At 35.8% G+C, this 23,069-nt stretch overlaps 1 protein-coding gene across 12 annotated transcripts in view; it reads right to left on the bottom strand.

Moving 5' to 3' along the window:
- The window catches only part of NBEA (neurobeachin), a 684,640-nt gene that overhangs the window by 391,832 nt on the left and 269,739 nt on the right, over positions 1 to 23,069 (bottom strand). For all 12 annotated transcript variants that reach the window (XM_023250717.2, XM_023250724.2, XM_011286341.4 and 9 more), the window contains one exon: positions 5,403 to 5,530. In XM_023250717.2, the coding sequence (XP_023106485.1) occupies positions 5,403 to 5,530 (128 nt within the window). The remainder of the gene's footprint in view (positions 1 to 5,402; positions 5,531 to 23,069) is intronic.

Here is a 23,069-nt window from a genome sequence, read left to right as displayed (position 1 = left end):
GAGAGAGAGAGAAAGGCGGGGGAGGGGAGGTAGGGGCAAAGAGAGAGGGAGAGAAAATCCCAAGCAGGCTCTGTGCTCAGTGCAGAGACTGATGCAGGGTTCCATCTCACAAGCGGAGCTGAAGTCAAGAGTCAGACATTTAACTGACTCTGCCACCTAGGTGCCCTGGTGTTCCCCAGTTTTACGAAGACTTTCTCTTTGTCTCTCTTGCCCTTCTGTTGCTCCATTTGGGTTCTCTTCATAGTAGTTTCTTCTCCTTGTGGGACTTTGTCTTGGAAGATAACTCAGGTTGGTGAATTTCTCATGGGTCCTACACGGCTCAGCCCCTTCCGTTGTTACCATGGAACCCCTCAACTCATCTGCTATTACAGTGTGTAAAAACCCTCTCTATTCTAGCTGCTGGGTTTTAGCCCTCTGGGTTTTCCAGTGAGTGTTCGTAGACCAGTTTCCTCAGATGCTGTCTTGTTTCCCACCACTTTCTACCATGCCTCTGCTGATCCATGTGTTATCCTGTAGGTGTTGTGTCTCAACCCGGTCATATTTTGGAGTTCAGTGGGATACGTTGTCACCTAGTTTTGTTGTAAATGTTCATTTGTTGTTGTAATTATTTTTTCAAAGCCTAGGGTTCTGTCTGTTTTTCATGGAGGAATTCAGGGTTATTTAAAAAGCACGCCCCCCATTGCCATCTACACTGAATTTGTCATGTTCATTTTTTTGTATTATTGCCATTTTAAAATAACTTCTGAACAGATATTTTAATCTATAATATTTGAATTAAACATACGCAAGTTTTTCTAATTATTTGGCCATACTGTTACTATGAATGATTCAAGGGTGATATGGCCTCCTTGATCAGGATCATTCTTTTTATAATAACATTTCAGTGATGTTCTCTTTTGGTAGAGTGAAAATTACAGGCTATTTTTTTTAAAAGTGTTAGTCTTAGAAATTTAAATATTCTGGAGTATTATATGACTTAACAGAATATTTATTTATGTCACTAAAAGAGTAACAGACGCTTTAGTGTAACATTTTCTGCACTGCTACCATCTCTTTCTAAGATGTTCAACCTATATGTAGAGCTTCTAAAAGAGGCAGCCTATAGATTACATCCAACCTCACCCTTCTCATCCACCCCAATCTTAACTGATAGTAATAGAGTATAAATAGAGCATAATAGAGATATTATGAGATAGAGAGCATATAGACATAGAGAGCAAGGTCTAATCTGCTTCCTGACAGTCAGCCCCCAATGTACAACTGGACCTACACCTTTAAATCCAAACTCTAAGAGAAGCCACACTGTTCCTGTGAAGTGTATCCTCCATCAGTGCAGCAAGTCAAATAAATATAACAATTTTGGACTAACAGTTGTTTTGTCTCCCTGAGCTGGTGGATTTTGATACTTGCCTATATATCTATTCTAATTTTTATGCATTAGTTCACAGATTTAAAAGCTATAATTATTCTTATATAAAGTTCACTAAGTTCTAAATAACTGCTATCTTCAAAAATCCTTAATTATTTCCAAGAGAAACACAGGAAAGGTATATAAAAATAGCTACTGTCAATGAGTGACCTTAAAAGGTAAGAACTACATTGAGTACTCTAGAATCATTCGATAGTAATTTAACACAGGTTGACTAAAAAAGTGATAGATAAGATCATTGAAAGACACTATTTTAGCTTGTATTTTAAAGGACACAGACAATGTAAAATATCAATGACTAATTATTCTATAAAAAACCAAATGAATACAAGTATAAATTAACAATGAATATAAAACAACAAAGATGCACTTCAAATAAATTCTTATTTGAAATTAAGAATAATTGCCTTCCCTTTTCATAACATTCAAGTATCTTCAGTTACCTAAACCCAACTTTGTTCCTACCACTCAGATATATATGACAAAGTCAAAGCAATGAGATTTAGTCATCATAAGCACTCTTTTTGAAGTCAATGGCTAGCATAAAGGTATTTTTATCATGTAAATCTCCCGAGTCCTTTACAATAGTTTGATAGTTTTTCTTCTCAGAGAAGAGGAAGTGTTTCAAATTAGAGAAAGAAGGGAAATGGAGGAGAGGGGGAAAAAAAAAAGAATGATCTAGAGTACATGTTCAAGAATGAGAACATGAAAGGGCATGTATTTCAGAGACCAGGGTGGAAAGCAAGAATACACCTTGGATGAGCATAGCAGCTAATTCGTGACTGTGGATGACTGATCAATACGGAGAATTCTTATTATAGAACACAACGTTTTATCTGTCTTACCACCTTATTTTCAAAACTTACCTCTTCCAGAAATTATTAGTAACAAAAATAATTTTCTAGTCAAGTATAGAGAAAATACTGAATATTATTAGCTAGGCAATGTAACATAAACAATAAGATACTTCCTATTTATAAGTGAGGAACGATTTTATTAAAATTATATAAATAAAACAACACAGGATTACAGAATAGAGGACATTAATAAGAAGCTGGATTCAAAGGATGATAACAATTTGGGGGAAAGAAAAAAGGAAAGAGATCCAATGCAGAAGACATAGTTGTACAAACACAAGGAAATGTGATATTGTGTAACTTGTTTTCAATAATTAATGTTTTCTATAGCAAGAGAATGGAGACTAGTTGAGTCTGAAAAGGAAAGTTGTAACTAAATTGTGAGAGATATAGAATGTTGTTCTGTTATACAGCAGATGTTTCTAGGTTTTTGGAATGTATAGTTTGGCAGAAATTTGGAGGACATATCCTAAGTGTGTCAACTTTCTATTTAAAAAAATAAAAATTAAACCTAAAATTCTAACATTTGCTATATTGTACTAAGTTAAGTAATGTTAACACAAAAAAGAATATGAACATAACATCTACATACTTTTAAAAAATATGATAAACTCTGGATGCCAAAAAGTTAGAACATAAAATTGTATTCTGCCAGATGAAAACAAGGTGAACTTTCAATATATACCTTGTTCCAATGTTTCATCTTTAGCATAGTTATTTTTTAAAAATCCAAGAGGCATGTTCTTAATACTCTTTCAGAGTACTCAATTCAGAGTATTTTAGGTAAACTTAGGGAAGCCCAAGAAAAACAGCTCTCAGTTACCTACCCAGCCCTTTCTTCTACCTTCCTTCTGCAGCACTAGAAGAAATAAAAAAAACAGACCAGGTGTCTGATCATGGCAAATTCTGGGAAGGGGCTACGTATGTGGGGTCTTGCCTGATCAACATAAAGCAGTTAATAGTTATCTGGCTGTAATTCCTTAGAGCTTAAAATTGTCACAAACCGTCACTGAGGAACCAGGAATGTGAGTCTTAATAACTTAAAATAATTCCTTCTTTGCTTTGGCTGCTGGCAAACTTAGTGTTGATTTGTGTTCCAGTTTTAATAACACTACAGGACCCATGCTAACATTTCTAAATTTATCCTCCATTTATTTTAGCATTTTGACCACTATTTATATATTCTTGTATAAGTTTGCCAAATCATTTTTGGAAAAGACATACATAAATACAGAAGAAAGACTTTAAGTGAATGAGGAAACATTTAAGATTTATTTTTTCAATAATGTTTATTGATTTTTTTTCTTATTGTAAAGTAACACATATTATGGGGTCATTACACTAAATATTCTCTCAGTCTAGAATGTTTTTCTAGTAAGGTGTATGACTCACCTCCTGTAAGTCCTTGCTTAAATGTACTTTTTACCACTGGTCTATTTAAAACTCTATAGCATGTTAGAAGATGGTAAATGCTACGTTAAAGGATATGTCCAACACAGGGTTTGGGATGATAAAAACGGCAGGGTCAAGTTGCGGTTTATTTAATAAATCACCCTCTTTAAAACTGCAACCTGACCCTGCTGTTTTTATCATCCCAAACCCGTGTTGGACTTATCCTTTAACGTAGCATCTACCACCTTCTAACATGCTATATAATTTATTTATTGTGTTTAACGTTTATCTAAGTGACCTCTCCTTGATGGAATATAAACTCAAGGCAGGGAATATTTTTTTAATTAAGGTGTGTTTTGTTGTTGTTTTATTAAAGTATCGTTGGCACGCAGCGTTAGATTAGTTTCAGGTGTACAACATAGTGATTCAACAACTTCGTATGTTATGCTATGCTCACCGTCTGTCACCATCCAACACTATTATAATACTTCTCGCTGTATTCCCTATGCTGTAACTTTTCATCCCTGTGACTTATTCATTCCATAACTGGAAGCCTGTGTCTGCCAATCCCATTTTGCCCATCTCCCCACCCCTCTCCTCTCTGGTCACCAAGAGTCTGTTCTCTGTATTCATGGGTCTGTTTCTGCTTTTGTTTGTTTGTTCACTTGCTTTCTTTTGTAGATTCCACATCTTCGTCTGTGATATGCGAATATATTCTAAGTACCTAAGAAAATGCTTGGCCTAGAACAAGAACTCAGTGTTTTGTTTTTTTTTTTAAATGAATAGCTCACCCATGTGTCACTGTTCTAAGACATTTTATAGGCATTATATAATTTAATTCTCACAAGAACCCTGGGAGGGAGGTGCTATCACTGACTACATTTTACAGAAAGGATGTAACTTTCTAAGTTACTTTCTAGGCTAACCGAGTCAAGTTATTAACTATTACTGCCTCTCTTGTGTAAAAGCAGTTGAGACAATGACAGAACAGTCACAGGAAAATGACAGTAAATAGAAAGTGAAAAGCAAAAGGATATATACGTAAGGCTGCTAAATCCAAGGAACAGTACCTACGGCCATTATGTCCTCACAGGATCATCTAGATATTGAGATTACCCCTTTCTGAAGCTCATGAATATTTATAAAACAAACATGTTAAAGAAGTAAGGCTTCAGAAAACCATATTTTCAAAGCTGCTCTCCTAATACAGGTGCATTAATTAAATCTTCACAACAATTAATTTATCTGGTTTCCCTCCTCACTCCATTGAAGCTGCTGTTGAGTAAAAGACAACAACTTCATCAACTCCAGGTTAAGTATTTCTTTACATTTTCTCAGTGAAGAATTGTCACATTACAAATGTTAGGGGAGTAAGAAGTCACTTGCAGAAGCACGGCTCTTACAGAGAGTAATGCATAGGACACACACCGTCTAATGAAGGCTACACCACACCCCTGGTAGACTAGGTTTGTAAGAGCCAGAGTCTCCTAGTCCAACACTTTTTCACACTTCTCCATTCTGTTATTAGCACTGACTGTGAAAACATGTTATTCTTAAAAAATGAATAAGAAGAAAGCATACAGGAGTATCGTATTCGAATTTGTGGAAGCAATGTCTTTACGTTCTTTTGGCAATAAATATTCCTCCAGAAGTACAAATTACGTCATGATTAAGAGATACATTATAGGAAACTAAAATAATTAGAATAGAGAGAGAAATCATACCTTCTATCAATAGCTCTTGTCCATGACTGCCAAGAAGTGTACGAGATAGGAATGGGGCAAAGTCTACAAAAATTTCACGAAGAAGAGGAGCAACTTTTTCTAAAGCTCTTTCAAGTTTTGCAGTGATGCTGTTGAAATTAAGACATAAAGACTAGTAAATATAATTCAATATAAAAAGTCAAATAAAGTTTACTTCTAAATTAAAATCTTGAAAAATCACGAAAATACAATTCTAACCCATGGAATCGTACCAGTTTCAGTAGAAGGGACACCCTGTACGGTTTCACATCAGACATAAGGCTACTCTGAAGACTTCAGCTAACGTGGAATGACTATTCTGTGAAAAGCTGTTGGGATTGTGTAACCCGCAAGGGCCATAGACTCTGCTCGTAGCTCTAAGGAGCATCAAGAAAAATTGTTCTTCTATGTCTTCTGTGACTATCCTTCTATCTATGAAAGAGAGCTGTTTTGAACACCCCCTACAGGGATCATTATGTCGGTTACAAAGAATTAACCTTTGTTCGCCAGAGTTACCTAAAAATTCCCTGGAAGGCTAGACTAATAACGCAGTAACTAGAATCCTCTGTAATACAACTAAATTGCTGTGCTAAAGTAGGCATTTTCCACCTCATAAGCCCATTTACTTTTAGTTATTGATCCCTGTAATATGATTTATATTATTTCATTAAATTATATGGCCTTATATAAACACTATTTGACATTCTTAAAAATACTTTAAGTAGTGTATGTAAAAAAAGAACAGAGGTGAAGAAAATAATTCTGCCCAAGCAAATAAATAATCTGGTAACATCTAACTTTCTGTCTTAGAAGTAAGTGCTCTGAAGTAAGACTGCTTGGACTAGAATGCTGGTTCTGAGGCGACCTAGGGGAGCGTGGGACATTAAGACTTCCTTTGCCTACCAAATGAAGATGACTGGAGTACGACTGGTGAGGATTAAATGAGCTAAGGCATGTAAAGTGCACAGAAAAGTACCCGGCACACTGTGAGAGGTCAGTCACGGTAGCTCTTATCACAACTACTTCGAATACAACAAAACTATATTTACTCTTACAAAATGTGGCTCTGACTTAAAAAAGCAAAATCACTATAATAATACAATGGTAGATGAACACACACTGTTCTACATCGAAGACATCTATGGCAAAAAATTGAACAATGCTTCAAAACAAAAGTTCAGCCACAAAGCTAAGTAACATTTTGGCTACGTATGAGGAAAAACATAAATGCCAAAAAGGTTATTAATCACAGAATAATTTTCCATATATTACTAATACTTAAAACTAAAGAACTGCATTGTGAAATGATTAAATAGGGATAAGGGAACAGACAGGATTCCTTCTTTCTTAACTTGGAAATAGCATGATCTGATTCATTTGTGTACTCAAAGCCTCACCATTAGCACTTCTATTTGACTTTTTCTTCTCTTATTTGGATGAACAGGTTTAGACAAAAACTCAGAAAACTGGTGTGAGCACTTCCACAAAGACTATTCTGGAGGAACAACTCGAGGCAAGAAAGGGACTCGGGTGCAGCTGTGAAGACTTGCCGGAGATAAACAGAATTTTCAATATTCTCCCTTACTCCGTTATTCCTGAACCTAGAACCTTCTTTTAACACAATGGTTCTCAAACTTTCGTGTAGATTAGAATCATCTGTAATGCTGGTTAAACAGACTCCTAGAACCCCATCCCCCTAACTTCTGATTCAGCAGGTTTGGGTGTACTGTGAGAATTTGCACTTCTAACACATTCTCAGGTGGCTTGCTACTGCTGATCCAGGAAACACACTTGGAGGATAACTGTTTCAGTGAGAAGATTTACTACTAGTAAATTAGAATAAAATAGCTAGCAAAGACAAGGCTACCTGAAGTCATAAAATAATCACAGTAAGTTATGTCTGACTTTAGTGAATATAGATGGACAGAGCTCCTTTTTCATGTCTACTTAATTCATTCCTTCTTATCTCCAGGATCATGTCCTATGATTTCCCAGCTAAAGTAATCCCATCCTTTAAGGAAAGATGAGTAAGAATGAGAAGAGCAAACCTACGAAAAGGAGAAAAATCCAGATGCTGTTGTTTGCTTCTGTACTTGAATTCTGAGTGAAGCATGAATATTTTTATTTAAGATTATTTAATGAGAGTGAAATTACTTTAGAAAAATTTTAGATGTATAAAGGTCCACATCAGTTATATTATCATAATATACTATTGTGTAATTAAATCCAGGTGTATTTTTTCCCTAGTTTATGACTTTTTCCCCTAATTTATGGGTTTATGTATGATTTAGAAGCATCAGAATTGCAACAATAGTGTTCTAAGTGATTAAGTTACAGATCAAATAGAAACTTCAATTAATCTAAGCAAATATTTACATGAGTGTGTATACATATGTACTAATTATCTTAAGGGTAATGGATAAAAACAGACATTTCTCAGTGAGTGAATCCCTACAATAGGATTTTTTAAAAAGTGTTTTTAAACATATATTCATTTCTGAGAGGCAGAGACAGAGCACAAGGGTGAAGGGGCAGAGAGAGAGGGAGACACAGAATCCGAAGCAGGCTCCAGGCTCTGAGATGTCAGCATAGAGCATGAGGCAGGGCTCGAACCCACGAGCCGTGAGGTCATGACTTGAGCTGAAGTTGGAAGCTTAACTGACTGAGCCACCCAGGCACCTCCCCTCCGCAACCCCCGCAAAATAGGATTTTAATAAGCAACTAATTTCTTATAAAACTCAATAGAATACTAAATGATGCTCTTACATATCATCCTGTAACCATAATTTTAATTTGCTAATGAGGGATAAAGTAATATTTTACCCAGCAAGAGACCAAATGTTTTAACTACATAAAATCATCATTAAATAATACTGCCAGATAGCTCTATCAAACAACAAGCTATGCTAAGTGGAAATGTTTCATCCTCACTTTTTTACAGTGAAGAAAATGGACAGGGTTTTGTTATTGTTGTCATTAAGAGTTACAGCTTCCTCACAATGTCTTTTAAAGGAAAGTAAACTTCAGATAAAGTTTAGAATTCTAGAAAATAATAACAATTCTACTTTCATTTAGGACACTGCTTATGTTGTGAGTTTGTTTGTTTCTTTGTTTGTTTGTTTGTTTGTTTTGAGAATGAGAGAGATGCAGGGATGGGGGCTGCAGAGAGAAAGAATCCCAAGCAGGCTCTGCACTGTTACTGCAGAGCCTGATGCGGGGCTCGAGTTCATGAACCATGAGATCATTACCTGAGCTGAAACTAAGAGGTGGATGCTTAACTTATTGAGTCACCCAGGTGCCCTGTGAGTTTTATTTTAAGAAACTCCTTTATGTTTGTGTCACGTCATAAAGTTATAATTCTTACTTTTAGTTTTAACTTTTGTATCCTCCTAGGTCCTTTTAGCATGTCATAAATATAATAAATACTTGATAATTTAATTTGGTACATTAAAATTCTTAAATTTCCTCACTTCTTACATCATAAAAAAGTTATGTATATAATAATAAAATCTAGAATGAAAGTAATTATGTAACTTTAAGTAATGTACAATAAAAGATACAACTCATATATAAAAGAAATTATTACACTAGTGAAATTCCACAACAGATTTCAGTATTCAAATGCTCCTATGTAAATTAGGAAATATAGGCATAGGTAAGTGAAGTGATTTGCTTAAGTAAACTTAGATAAAAAGGAAACATTAGGAGAGTATTAATGAAGCAAAACCATAAGTTGTAAATTCTTAATCAGCTACATACTATGGGAATCGACAAACATTGACTTTAAATATTTTGTTTAGTTTTCACTAAGTTTCTAATGTGAAATATAATTTAACATACTAGACAAGTGAAGAGTAAATGTGCCCTGAATCTTAGGTTCTGTAACCTTGTGACCTACTGGTAAACAGCTTTTTCCGCTATAACTGTCTAGGTTTATAGCAACTAATGAACACGTGAAGCTGAAAAAATTCTTGCCTACTTTATCTCCACATGGACTTCTAAATTAAAAAACTGACATTTTCTCCTTATTCTTTTTAAACAGAATCATATACATTTTCAAGTGCATGAGTACAGATTAAGAAAGAAGATGAAATTACAGAAGATTAAGAAATTGAATCTCAATAGAATTCTACTGTAAGGAAGTATTTTATTCACTCTTTTATAAGGTAAATTGAATTCCAAACATGCATTTTTTTCAAGTTCTAAGAAATGTAATGCTGGGATGTCTTTAGATAGCTATAAAAGCTTTTTTACAGTGCATGTTTGGAAATTGTTAATTGCATGTGTCTCAGACAAAAAGAAAAAAAAAACAAACTGAAATGGAAATACTCCTCCTTTCTAGTGAACTAGTCAAATAAAATATAAAATTTAACTATAAAGTTCAGAAAATACGTCATTTAACTGAGACCACACAACAGACCTAGTGCTATAAAGAGTAAGGCTAATTGTCTTTTAAATAGGTGATATAAAAATGAAATAATAAAACTTTTCCTAGTAAATAATATTTTTAACACAAGAGTCGTATATGCTTCTGACTGGGGCAGCCAGGCACTCCTGGTTTTAGTGCTTTCCCACAGAATGACCTAGGTCCTCCCTTCCAATCGCCTCACTTCTCCTCAGACCAGTTCTCCCTTCCCACTTATAGGTGATGTGAAGAACATTCTTCAGTAAACCGCCTGTATACAGTGCTCTGAGAATATCTTTCCTGTGACTGTAGTCTGTTAATGGGTGCTGTTAGTATAGTGCTTGGCTCACATAATATTTTTTGAAAATACAATTTGAAATATCATGAGTTAGAAATTCAAATTAAAAAAAATAGAAAACTTCCACTTAAGATGCAGAAAGCTGGAAATGGTCACTCCCACACTGATCACAAGAAAAAGTCAGAAAATATATAGAATTATAGCACTTTTAGGATCTAGCAGATTGCTGAGATCGCAGGACAACCAATTAGCCTTGAAATCTGAAGAAAGACCAGACCCTTAAGAAGACAAGGGAGGGATGAAGAACTTGCTTCCTCGGGGCAGAGCCCAGGAAGAAGAAACACTGGGTCCTCCATAGACTGGTAAGAGGAAATCAGCTAACACTTTTAATAAGTTGATCGAGTCCAAGTGTGAGCTAATGTGAGAGAATGAAATCTTCAGCGCTGCAAGCACAAGGGGAGTCTGCGGTAATTTGCAGGCTCTTGTCCACAAACCTCACCATTACTCATGAGAGAGACCGGGGGCAGCATGGAAGACTGAGAAAGTCCTTTCACCGCTGCAGGCTAAGCAAGGGAAGCGGTGGCTGTTGTAGAAAAGACATAAAGCCCAGCCTGGACCTTCTTCTCTATAACCTCTGCGGAACAAAAGCCTTATCTGTCTTAGAACAGGGCGGCAAGACCGGTCACGTTCAGGGTACCAGAGAGAGCCTTTTGCAGCTAGAGAAAGGGAACAGAAAAAAAAAAACAAAACTTTTCTGAGGGAGAGCAGGAAGTCCTGATATTTAGAGATTCTCCAACCACTTGCAAATGGGCAGGATCAGTAGCAAGTCCCACACACAAGACCCGGGGCAGCACTTGCCTAAAACCCAGTCTGGAGCAGAACAACAGGAAACAACCCATGCCCACCACAAACCAGGCTTGCAAGTACCCAGTACAGATACAGCAGACGACTGTTGTGGAGGGAACCTCTTTGAAATATAGGAAATATAGGATCGAAAGAAAGCCTTCAATAGGAACACTGAGTAAAACATTCTGACAAGTCAGCCTCTACATAAAGTCAAGGTAAATGTAGTGAAATTTAAGGCATGAGTTGCAGTGAGAGTATTTAAAACAAGAAAACACAAACCTAGCTCAACTCCTGGGTAGAATAATTTAAGCTACAATAGGAGAGGCCTAGCATAAGAGGCAAGCCCTTTTCCAGGATAAATACCATGTCAGTTATGACTAAACTATAGATAATGTCCAGTTTTCGACCAAGAAGTACAAGACACACAAAGAAGAAAAACCGACAAAGTCAGAATCACAAAAGGATAGGATCAGAATCACAGAGAAACCAGGTGTTGGAACTATTGGAGATTTAAAATAACTATGTTTAACATGTTGGGAGTTAATTAATACTTGAAAAGATAAGTCAATGTGCATAAACAGGGAATTTTAGCAAAGTAAGAAACTGTAAAAAAGACACAATGATGGAAATACAAAAATAGAGAAAAAAGATAACGCGTTCAATGGGCTTATCAACAGATTCAATAAAGTTAAGGAAAGAATTAGCAAATTTGATGAAAGGCCAATTAAAAAAGGCATATTGAAATAAAAGGAGGATATATATATATACATATATATATGTATATATATATATATACATATATAAAATGAAAGAAGAATACATATATTCTTTGAATGCAAGTGCATTCAAGAGCTGTGGAAGAGTATCAAATAGTCTATATAAATGTCATTAAAATTCCAGAAGAAAAATGTGGTATGTCAAATAATGGCTGCCCAAAGGTACCTAAACCATAATCCCTGGAACTTGTGAGTCAGTTATGTTACATGGCAATAGGGACTCTAAAATGAAATTCACGCTTTACACACTGAGATAGCGACATTATCCTGGATTATGTAGGTGGGCCTAATGCAACCACAGGAGCCCTAAAAAAGCAGAAAACCCTCTTGGTGGCATCAGGGAGTTGTAGTAGAAGAGAAAGACATAAAAGACATGTCAGAAGGTGAAGCCAGAGAGGTCCCAAGTGTGAGAAGAATGTGATACACTTTCACTGGTTCTGAATGAAGGGGTCATATGCAAGGACTAGAAAAAGGACTCTCTAGGAGCTAAGGACAGCCCTGACTGACAACGGGCAAATAAACAGGGCTGTTGTCCTACAGCGGCCCGGCGGTGAATTCTGCCAACAACCTGAATGAACCTGGTTTACTTCCAAAGCCTCCAACTAGCAAGCAGCCCTGCAAATAGCAGGGTTTTCAATGTGACCTGTGTTGGACTTTTAACCTCCAGAACTGTGTCATAATAAATGAGTATTGTTTCAAGCTGCTAAATTTGTGGCAATTCATTATGGTAGCAATAAAAAACTAATACAGGGAGAGAGAGAAAATCGGTCAGAAGAAATATGTTAAGAGATAATGAATAATAATTTTCCCAAAATGATTAAGTTCCTCAAACCATGCATGCAAGAAGCCCAGGAAAGGGGTGCCTGGGTGGCTCAGTCAGTTGGGCGTCTGACTTCAGCTCAGGTCATGATCTCACTGTCCGTGGGTTCGAGCCCCGCATCAGGCTCTGTGCTGACAGCTCAGAGCCTAGAGCCTGCTTCCGATTCTGTCTCCCTCTCTCTCTGCCCCTCCCCCACTCAAGCTCTGTCTCTGTCTCTCTCAAAAATAAATAAACCTTAAAAAAAAAAGAATCCCAGGAAGCAAGCACAACAAAAATTAATAACTTATATTTGTCATAATAAAATACTGAAACCCAAAAGTAGACAAAAATTTAAAGAAGGCTTTCAGAGAATAAAGACTCATCATGCAAAGAGGAAAAAGGAAAGAATGACCTCACCAGGAAGAGGCAGGCCAGAAGACAGTGGCATGAAATCTATTTCAAATCCACTTCAAAAAAATGTTGGCCACAATTCTATTTCTGGCCAAAACAAACAAACAAACAAAAATATCTTTCAAAAATGAAGGCAGAGAAGAATTTTTCCAAAGAAACAAAAACTGAGAGATCCATGTATATGCCTTGGAGTGCAAGAACTTTTTTTTTTTTAATGTTTATTTATTTTTGTGAGAGAGGCAGAGACAGAATGCGAGCAGGGGAGGACAGATAGAGAGAGACAGAATCAGAAGCAGGCTCCAGGCTCTGAGCTGTCTGCACAGAACCCGACACGGGGCTCAAACTCAGACAGGGAGATCATGACCTGAGCCGAAGTCGGATGTTTAACCGACTGAGCCACCCAGACACCCCTGCAGTACAAGAACTTTTAAAGGAGGTTCTTCAAGACTAAGAAATATAATACCTGATGTAAACTTATGTTTCTACAAACATACTAAGAAGGCTAGAAATGATAAATAAGAGTAAATATTAAACTCATTTATTTTTTTTTTTAATTTTTTTTCAACATTTTTTTATATATTTTTGGGACAGAGAGAGACAGAGCATGAATGGGGGAGGGGCAGAGAGAGAGGGAGACACAGAATCGGAAACAGGCTCCAGGCTCCGAGCCCTCAGCCCAGAGCCTGACGCGGGGCTCGAACTCACGGACCGCGAGATCGTGACCTGGCTGAAGTCGGATGCTTAACCGACTGCGCCACCCAGGCGCCCCTAAACTCATTTATTTTTAATTGCGCTAAAGATAATGCACTTTACACAGCAAAAAGAGTAGTGATGCATTGTTTCTTAAAAAGACATATAAAGGTAAAATATGACAACATTAACATAAAGGATGACAGAGTAATTAAAAGTAAAGTAAAAGTAAACCATTATAAGAATCTTACACAACACATGAAAGAGTATAAAACTATTAAAGATTATAAAAATTTAGGGGTGCCTGGTGGCTCAATCAGTTAATCACCTGGTTCTAGATATCAGCTCATGTCATGATCTCATGGTCAGGAAATCGAGCCCTGTGTCGAGCTTTGAGCTGACAGTGCAGAGCCTACTTGGGATTCTCTTCTCTCTCTCTGCTCCTTCCCCGCTTGCTCTGTCTCTCAAATAAACATTAAAAGAATAAAAAAATGAATAAAGACTGTAATACCTTAAGGATTTTTATTGTAAGCCTTGGGCAGCTCTGAAAATATTTTACAGCTGAATAAACAATAAGCCAATATTGGAGAGAAAAAAGAATGATACAAAAAATGCCCTATTAATCCAAGAGAAAGCAGAAATAGAGGGATAAAAAAAGTAAAAAAAGATGGGAAATAATAGTTTTTAGAAAACAAGTAGCAAGTTGATAGATATAAATGCAACCATATCAGTAATAACATTAAATGTAAAATATATTGTCAATTGTCAAATTGATAATAAAAAAAAAGCTGGGTCCAATGACACATTATGAAAACCCTACTTTAAGAGTAAAAATATAGATAAGTTTAAAGAAAAGACAGGAAAGAGAAATGCCATTAAGACCCTAATATAAAAAGAGCCAGCGAAAGAGCTGAAGAGATTTTTATTAGATGAAATATTAGAATTTACATTATATTTGACTAATCTTTTGTATAGCTTGAAGATTATAAGAAAATCAAATTTGCCCATGATGTAATTAAGGGACAAAATAAATGGATATGGCATAATCTAGTTTAAAGTAGTGATTAAAAAATAAAACTAAGCTATTTCAATGCTTATACTCAATTTAATATATGGTAATAAACAAACTAGCTATATAAAAATAATTTGGATTTTCACCGTTACTAATTGGCTGATCTTCCTGCTGACAACAGCTAAACAACTAGACAGAAACCGAACCGAAAGAAAAAATACCTCTTTAAGGGTAATGGAACATTAAGGCAGGGGCCAAATATTTGATGATGATTCTTAAAAAGATGAAATCCTAAAAGAGGTGATTTTGGCATTTGGGCCCCTTTTTCATATGGACATGGTTTAGAAGAAGCAGTTTAATGACTCAGCAGTTGAACAAACTTTTAACAAATTTATGGAGAAAAACTGAAGTTTAGGACCCACCAAAGGCAGGGAGAACTTAGAAAAATCCTTATGATTCAAGTTGGAACCCTAGAGTAGTGGTAAACCAGAAAAAAGACTAAGCCCTATAACCTTGACTATATTATGTTATCTAGAATTGATAGTGCCTACCAGAAACAAATGTAATTTTTTTTCTGGAAAAATCCAACATTTTGTACCTTTATAATCTCTCATATACCAGGTTCTTCACACTAGAATTAAAACAAATGGCATTAGAAAAAAATGTATTATCCAATACTAACAGAAACACAAAATCATACATATAGTCCAAAAGCCCAATAATGAAACCAAGACTTGAAATACCTATGTCTCATATATTCATGCAAATTATAGACAAGATAGACAATTGGAAGAGAAAAACTATGAAAAAAATCAAATGGAAATTCTAGTACTTACTAATTTCAGAATCTAGAAGATTAGAAACAACTACAGAGAGAATTAGTAAAGTGGACTAAGGCAGAGAGAATTAGTAAAGTGGACTAAGGTTAAAAAATATACTCAGAATTAGAGAATGAGAAAGAATATACATAAATAGATAACAAATAAAGAAAATATCTAATATATGTATAATTCAAGTCATAAGAAAAGAATGAGTAAGAAGCAAAATTTGAGGTGGTAATGGCTAAGAATTTTCCAGCTGCTGATGAAAGTCAACAAATTTGAGACTTGAGAAGCTCTTGCAAGCCCAAACTAGATAAATACCAAGAAAAACCACAGAGCCTGAGTATATCACAGTTCAAATGGTGAACACCAAAGATAGAGACAATCTTAAAAGCAGGTAGCAATGGTGGGGAAGACACGATAAGAGCATAGAAATAGCAGCAAGACTAAAAGTTTTCTGGGTTTTTTTTTAAGGCAAAAAAGTAAAGAAAGCATAGAAAGAACAAAACCCAAAAACAGTTGAAGAATATTTTCAACGCAGTAAAAGAAAACAACTCCAACCTAAAATTTATACTGGCTCAAATTTGTCATTAAAAAAATTTAGGTAAATTTTTTTTTAAATTTTTTTAACCTTTATTTTTGAGCATGAATGGGGGAGGGGCAGAGAGAGGGAGACACAGAATCGGAAACAGGCTCCAGGCTCCGAGCCATCAGCCCAGAGCCTGACGCGGGGCTCAAACTCACAGACCGCGAGATCGTAACCTGAGCTGAGGTCGGACGCTTAACCGACTGAGCCACCCAGGCGCCCCAAATTTAGGTAAATTTGAAAGGATTTTAGTCAAATAAGAACTGAGAGAATTCATAAGTGGCAGGCCTACATGAAATGAAATACTAAAAGGTGTTCTTCAAGATGAAGGAAAATGATACCAGATGGAAATCAGACTTTCAGAAAGTAATGATGCGCAACAAAAAATGATAACCATGTGGGTAAATCTAAATAGAGGTTGACTAACAAAATAGTAATTATGCTCTGTTATGGGGTTTAAAATTTTACATCCACACAAACACGTGTACAGGTGTACAAGTGTATTTGCACAATTGGGGGTAAATGAAGTTAAACTATACTAAGATCTATGCATTGTCCTGGAAGACGACTTAGATAAACTAAGAATTAATGTTGCAATCTGGAGGATGACTACTTAAAACACTGTTTCTCAGAGTGTGTTCTCAGGACCAGCAGGATCAAGATCATCTAGTGTTATGGTTAATTTCATGTATCAATTTAACTGGATCATAGGGTATGCAGATATTTGGTCAAATATTTTTCTGGTGTGTCTGTAAGGTTGTTTCTGGATGAGATTAATATTTTGAATGGGAAGACTGACTAAAGCAGATAGACCTTCCTAATGTGGATAGGCCTCATCCATTCAGCTGAAGGCATGAATAGAACAAAAAGCTGAGTAAGAGAGAGCTCCTCCTGCCTGACAGTTGGAGCAGGAACGCTGGTCTTTTCCAGCCTTTGGACTCAGACGAAAACATTGGCTCCTCTTGGGTTTTGAGCCTGCCAGCTTTCAGACTGGAACTTATAACATCAGTTTTTCTGGCTCTCAAGCCTTTAGACTTGGACTGGAAATATATAGATTGGCTTTTCTGAATCTCCAGCTTGCCAGGGGACTTCTCACACTCCAGAAATCCATTGAATAAGAACTCTGGGGTGGGACTCAGCAGTCCATGTTTTAACAAGCCTTCCACGTAACCCTGTTGCAAGTTGGTGTCTATGAACCTCTGCACTAAGGAAAACTAGTAATAATAACGTATAACCCTCAACCTCATAGTTTCTTGTTACTTCTCTCTAGTGAATGTTTCTTCAACAATATGAATAAAGTTGATTAATCGCTACCAAGACTAAAAAGGAAGGAAGGAAAGCAGCCAAAAAGAAAGCAGACTCAAATAATGAATATCAGGAATTGTTAGAAGGACTTTCTTACAGATGACAGGAATGTTAAAAAAAACTATAGAATAGTATGAACTACTTTATGCCAACAGAACCTTCCAAAACTGACACAAGACAAAATAGAAAATCTGGGAAGAGCTGTAGCTATTGAATTGAAATTTTAATTTAAAAACATTCCCTAAAAAGGAGATAGACCAGGGGCACCTGGGTGGCTCAGTCGGTTGAGCGTCTGACTTCCACTCGGGTCATGATCTCACAACTCTGTGGGTTCGAGCCCCGCATCAGGCTCTGCGTTGACGGCTCGGAGCCTCGAGCCTGCTTCGGATTCTGTGTTTCCCTCTCTCTCTGCCCCAACCCACTTGCATTCTGTCTCTGTCTCAAAAATAAATAAACATTAAAAAAAATTTTAAAGAAGGAGATAGACCAGAATCAGATGTCTTTGCTTGTGAAGTATGCCAAATATTTTAGAAAAAAATAATAATCTTACACAAACTCTTCAAAAGAGAAAATTGGTTTTACATATCAAAGAAAAAGTTGATTTTTTTCTAGGAATTCAAGGTTTGTTTAACATTTAAAAAATAAATTAATCTAAAAGACCACATTAGCAGAAAAAGGAGTATGCAAAAATTTTTTTAATTACAATAAAATTCAATACAGGTAAGTCACAGCAATTCTTGGCTAATTATAAACATAAGAGATGTCTTACATGTGACAAAAGTATCTATAGTAAGTAGACAGGAGCATCATAATTAATGATGTTCAAAGCTTTCCATCTGAGATGAAGAAAACAATGCTTTTCTAACTACTTTTATAGAAAATTGCAACAGAGGTAGTAGGTGGTACTAGAAGACAAGGAAAAGAAACAAAAAGATTTAAGGATTGTAACAGGGGATACAATTGCCAGTATTCTAAGATGAAAAGACTACGTACATATATATTCATTTAGAAAGAACTATAGATAGGGGCACCTGCATGGCTCAGTCGGGTGAGCGTCCGACTTCAGCTCAGGTCATGATCTCATAGCTTGTGAGTTTGAACCCGGCATCAGGCTCTGTGCTGACAGCTCAGAGCCTGAGCCTGCTTCAGATTCTGTGTCTCCCTCTCTCTCTGTCCCTCTCCAGCTCATGCTCTGTCTCTATCTACCTCTCTCAAATATAAATAAACATTAAAAAGATTTTATTAAACGAAAGAAGTAGAGATAAAAAATTAGGAATAATAAGTAGCTAAATGTTTCAGGATATTAGTTCAATATACCACAATGGGTTATATATGCCAGCAAACAATTTAAAAATGCACTTTATAAAAGATATAATTTACAGTGTAAAAATATCAAATTCCATTTTTCACCTCGGAGCAATAAGATGGTATAGAGTTACCTCCCACACTATTAACTAGAAAATTGTACAAAATACAGAGAACAATATTTTCAGAGAACACAGGTAGCACAAGACCATAAACCTTGAGGAAAGAAAAAAAAAATGAAATGATTCCTACCATCATTCAGGTTTCCTGCAGGGAGGTATTTCCCCTATTAGGGCAATTATAATATCCAGCAAGCATTCTGGGTTGACAAGACTAAAACTGTAGTTCAGGAAGGCCAAGGTGGATAGAATTTGGAGGACTTCCATCCAAGAGGAAAGAATTATAAAGAGAAACAGTTTCAATAATCTGAGTCTTCGGCTGAATAACAATCTATATGTGTGACACTTGAAAGCTCCGATGGTTAGAATAGATCAAATCCAGAGGAAAGAACAATTATGAAGGAGCTATAACACAAACATTTCCTAACAGCTCATACAGGGCTGAGAAGTGTCTGTGTTCCTTCCGGCCAGAATGGAGAGTCCTCATTAAATACACTGAGCACTCAGGAGAAATCCCAGCACACTTTCTAAGTGTGACAAAATTAGCCCAAGAATAAAGGCCCCTCTAGACTCTCTTTAAAATACCCTAAAAGCATACCTCATGAGAAAGAATAAAGATTTGGAATAAAGAAAGATTTTGAATAAATCGTGCTGAACAATCATGGACAAAAATACAAACCTCAATATAAACCTCATACCTTATACAAAAATTAGCTGAAGATGAGTCACAGACTTAAAAGTAAAACTGTTTATGAAGTCATAGAATTTAATGGAAAACATGTAAGAAAAAAATTTTTAGGACTCAGAGGGGTGAAGAGTTCTTAGACATGACAACATGGTAAATTAGACTACAATAAAAATGCAGTTTTCCTCTGCCAAAGATGCTATTAAAAGGATAAAATAAGAAGCCACAGTCCAGGAGTGTCTGGTGGCTCAGCTGCTGGAGCATCTGACTCTTGATTTTGGCTGAGGTCCCAGGGTTGTGGGATCGAGCCCTGCATTGGGCTCTATGTGGAGTGTGGAGCCTACTCAAGTTTCTCTCCCTCTGCCCCTTTCTCCCACTTGTGCTCTCTGTCTGAAATAAAAAATAAAAAAAAAAAAACAATGTTTTTAAGTGTTTTAAAAGAAGCCACTCTGTGGAAGAAAATAACTGCCAACTACATTTCTGAAAAAGGACTGGTACTTAGAAAATATAATGAACTCTCAAGGCTTAAAATCAAGAAAGCAATCCAATTATGAAATGGGCAAAAAATATGAACTGACATTTTAACACTGATGGCAAATAAGCACACAAAAAGATGTTCAGAATCATCCATTAGGAAAGTGACAAATTGAGACCACAATGAGATATCACTACATACCTACCAGGCAGAATGACTTAAAAAAAAAAAAAGACAATACCAAACCCTGGTAAAAATGAAGAGAAACTGGACTATGTGTACATTGCTGGTAGAAGTTTCTTTTAACAAAACTAATCAGGTATTTACCATAAAGCTCAGTAACTTCACTCTTGGTCACTTATCCCAGAGAAATGAAAACATATGCTTACGTAAAAACAAATGTTGGGGCGCCTGGGTGGCGCAGTCGGTTAAGCGTCCGACTTCAGCCAGGTCACGATCTCGCGGTCTGTGAGTTCGAGCCCCGCGTCGGGCTCTGGGCTGATGGCTCAGAGCCTGGAGCCTGTTTCCGATTCTGTGTCTCCCTCTCTCTCTGCCCCTCCCCCGTTCATGCTCTGTCTCTCTCTGCCCCCAAAATAAATAAACGTTGAAAAAAAAATTAAAAAAAAAAAACAAATGTTCACTACATCTTTTTTCATAAAAGCAAAAACTAGAAAAAAACTAAATGCCCTTTAGTGGGTGAATAGTTGAATGAACTGTCCTATATGCATACCATGGAATACTACTAAGAAATACAAATAAAAAAAAGAAAAAAACAGAAATACAAATGGAAGAAAACTATTAAAATGTGCAACAGTGCTGGTAGGAATGCAAATTGGTGCATCCACTGTGGAAAACACTATGGGGACTCCCCAAAAAGTTAAAAATAGAACTACACTATGACCTGGCAATTGCACTAGTAGATACCTACCCAAAGAATACAAAAATACTGATTCAAAGGACACATGCACCCTGATGTTCACAGCAGCATTATCAACAATAGCCAAATTATGGAAAGAGCCCAAATGTCCATTGAGTGATGAATGGATAAAGATGAGGTGGTATACAGATACAATGGAATATTACTGCTATCAAAAAGAATGCAATTTTGCCATTAACAATAACATGGATGGAGCTAGACTATATTATGCTAAGTGAAATAAGTCAGTCAGAAAAAGACAAATACCATGCATGCTCACTTATATGTGAAATTTAAGAAACAAAACAAATGAACACAGGGGAAGGGAAAAAAGAGAAGGAGGTAAACAGTAAGACTCTTAAATACAGAGAACAAACTGAGGGTTGCTGGAGGGGATGTGGATGGCGAATGGGCTAAATTGGTGAAGGATATTAAGGAGAGCACTTGTTTTGAGCACAGGGTATTATATGTAAGTGATGAATCACTAAATTCTACTCCTGAAACAAATATTACACTATATGTTAGCTAACTAGAACTTAAATAAAAATTTGAAACAAACAAACAAAAAGCATGCAACAACTTGGATGGATCTCAGAGTGTTCTGTTTAAGCAAGAAAAGGTCAATGTCAAAATGCACCTCTGGACACCTATGAGTCAAAGACTAAATTGTAGGTAAACACAGAAAAAATATTGAATGAAAATTAAAACATTATAATGAAAATTTATATAATAAAGCTAAAACAGTCCTTAGAGGAAAAGTTGTGACTTTAAAAGCTCATATTAGAAAAGAAGAGATATCTAAAATCAATGATCTAAGCAAGGGTCAGCAAATGTTTTCTCTAAAAGGTGAGAGAGTAAATATTTTTGGCATTTAGGCAATACTTTCTCTATTACAGCAACTTAACACTGCCACTATAATGTGAAAGCAATCACGGCAATATACAGACAAATGATAGGACTATATACCAATAAAAGTTTATTTTTAATAGGAACTGGTGGCAGGCAAATTTAGTTCATGGGTCATAGCTTGTAAACTACTAATATATGAAAAGGAATTAATAAGACCAGAATTCAGTGTAATGGAAAACAGAAAAAAAACTAATGAAGCTAATAGCTAATCTCTGAGAAAAATCGTAACACTGAACAATCAATAGCTATTCTAGTAATGATACAGTGAGAAAAGCCATAAATTAACAAAATCTGGAATGAAAGAGCACCATTAGAGATCCTATAAATATTTTTAAATAACAAAAAAATAAAACTTTATGGCACTAAATCAAACAACTTAGATAAAATGGCTAAATTCCTAGAAGTCACAAATGACCAAAACAGATGCCACAAAATCCCCCCCCCCCAAAACCAAAAAATCTAAATAATCACTTGCCCATTAGAGAAACTTAATTTGTAATTTAAAACTTTTCCATAAAGAAAATTCCATTTAGAGATGGCTCCACAGGTGAATTCTTACACATTTAAGGATAAATATCACTAAAGCTACAAATAACACTATCTTACACACAGAAAATAATAAGGAAACTACAGTTAGAATTATTGAGCTGACAAAAGTTCTAAACCATCTACCAAAGTCTATTAAAATTAAGTGAACTAAGCAGAGCTGCAGGATACAAGGTCAAATATGCAAAAATAAATTGTCTTTTTATACACTATCAACACACTATTAAAATATTTCTCTTTTTTCAGCTCTACTAAGGTATAACTGACACAGGCAATCATCAATTGACTGTGTTAAGATAAATTTATTTGCATATGGTATAAATGAAAACGTACAGTATTTACTTTTTTACTTGGCTTCTAACTCAAAATTGGAAATCTAAAGTAAAAAAGTAAACATAAGATCTTTAGATTGAAAACTACAGTTAGGTGCTGAGAGAAATTAAAGATCTCAATGAATGGATACAGACAATGTTCACAGACTGGAAGACTCAATAATATTAAGTCATCATTTCTCCTTAAACTTAATTAAAGATTCAACACAATCCTACTTAACACTACAGCAGGTTTTGTTTTGTTTTGTTTTGGTAGAAACTGGCAAACAAATTCTAACATTTATGTGAAAATGCAAATAACCTAGAACAGTGAAAGCAAATGTAGAGAGGAACAGAGCTAGAAAACTTGTACCACCTGCTTTCAAGATTTACTATAAAGCTCCAGTAAATGAAGACAGGAGGGTATTGGCAGA

Source organism: Felis catus, chromosome A1, assembly GCF_018350175.1.
Source record: "Felis catus isolate Fca126 chromosome A1, F.catus_Fca126_mat1.0, whole genome shotgun sequence".
Taxonomy (NCBI): Eukaryota; Metazoa; Chordata; class Mammalia; order Carnivora; family Felidae; genus Felis; species Felis catus.
This window is presented reverse-complemented; position numbering and strand designations above follow the sequence as displayed.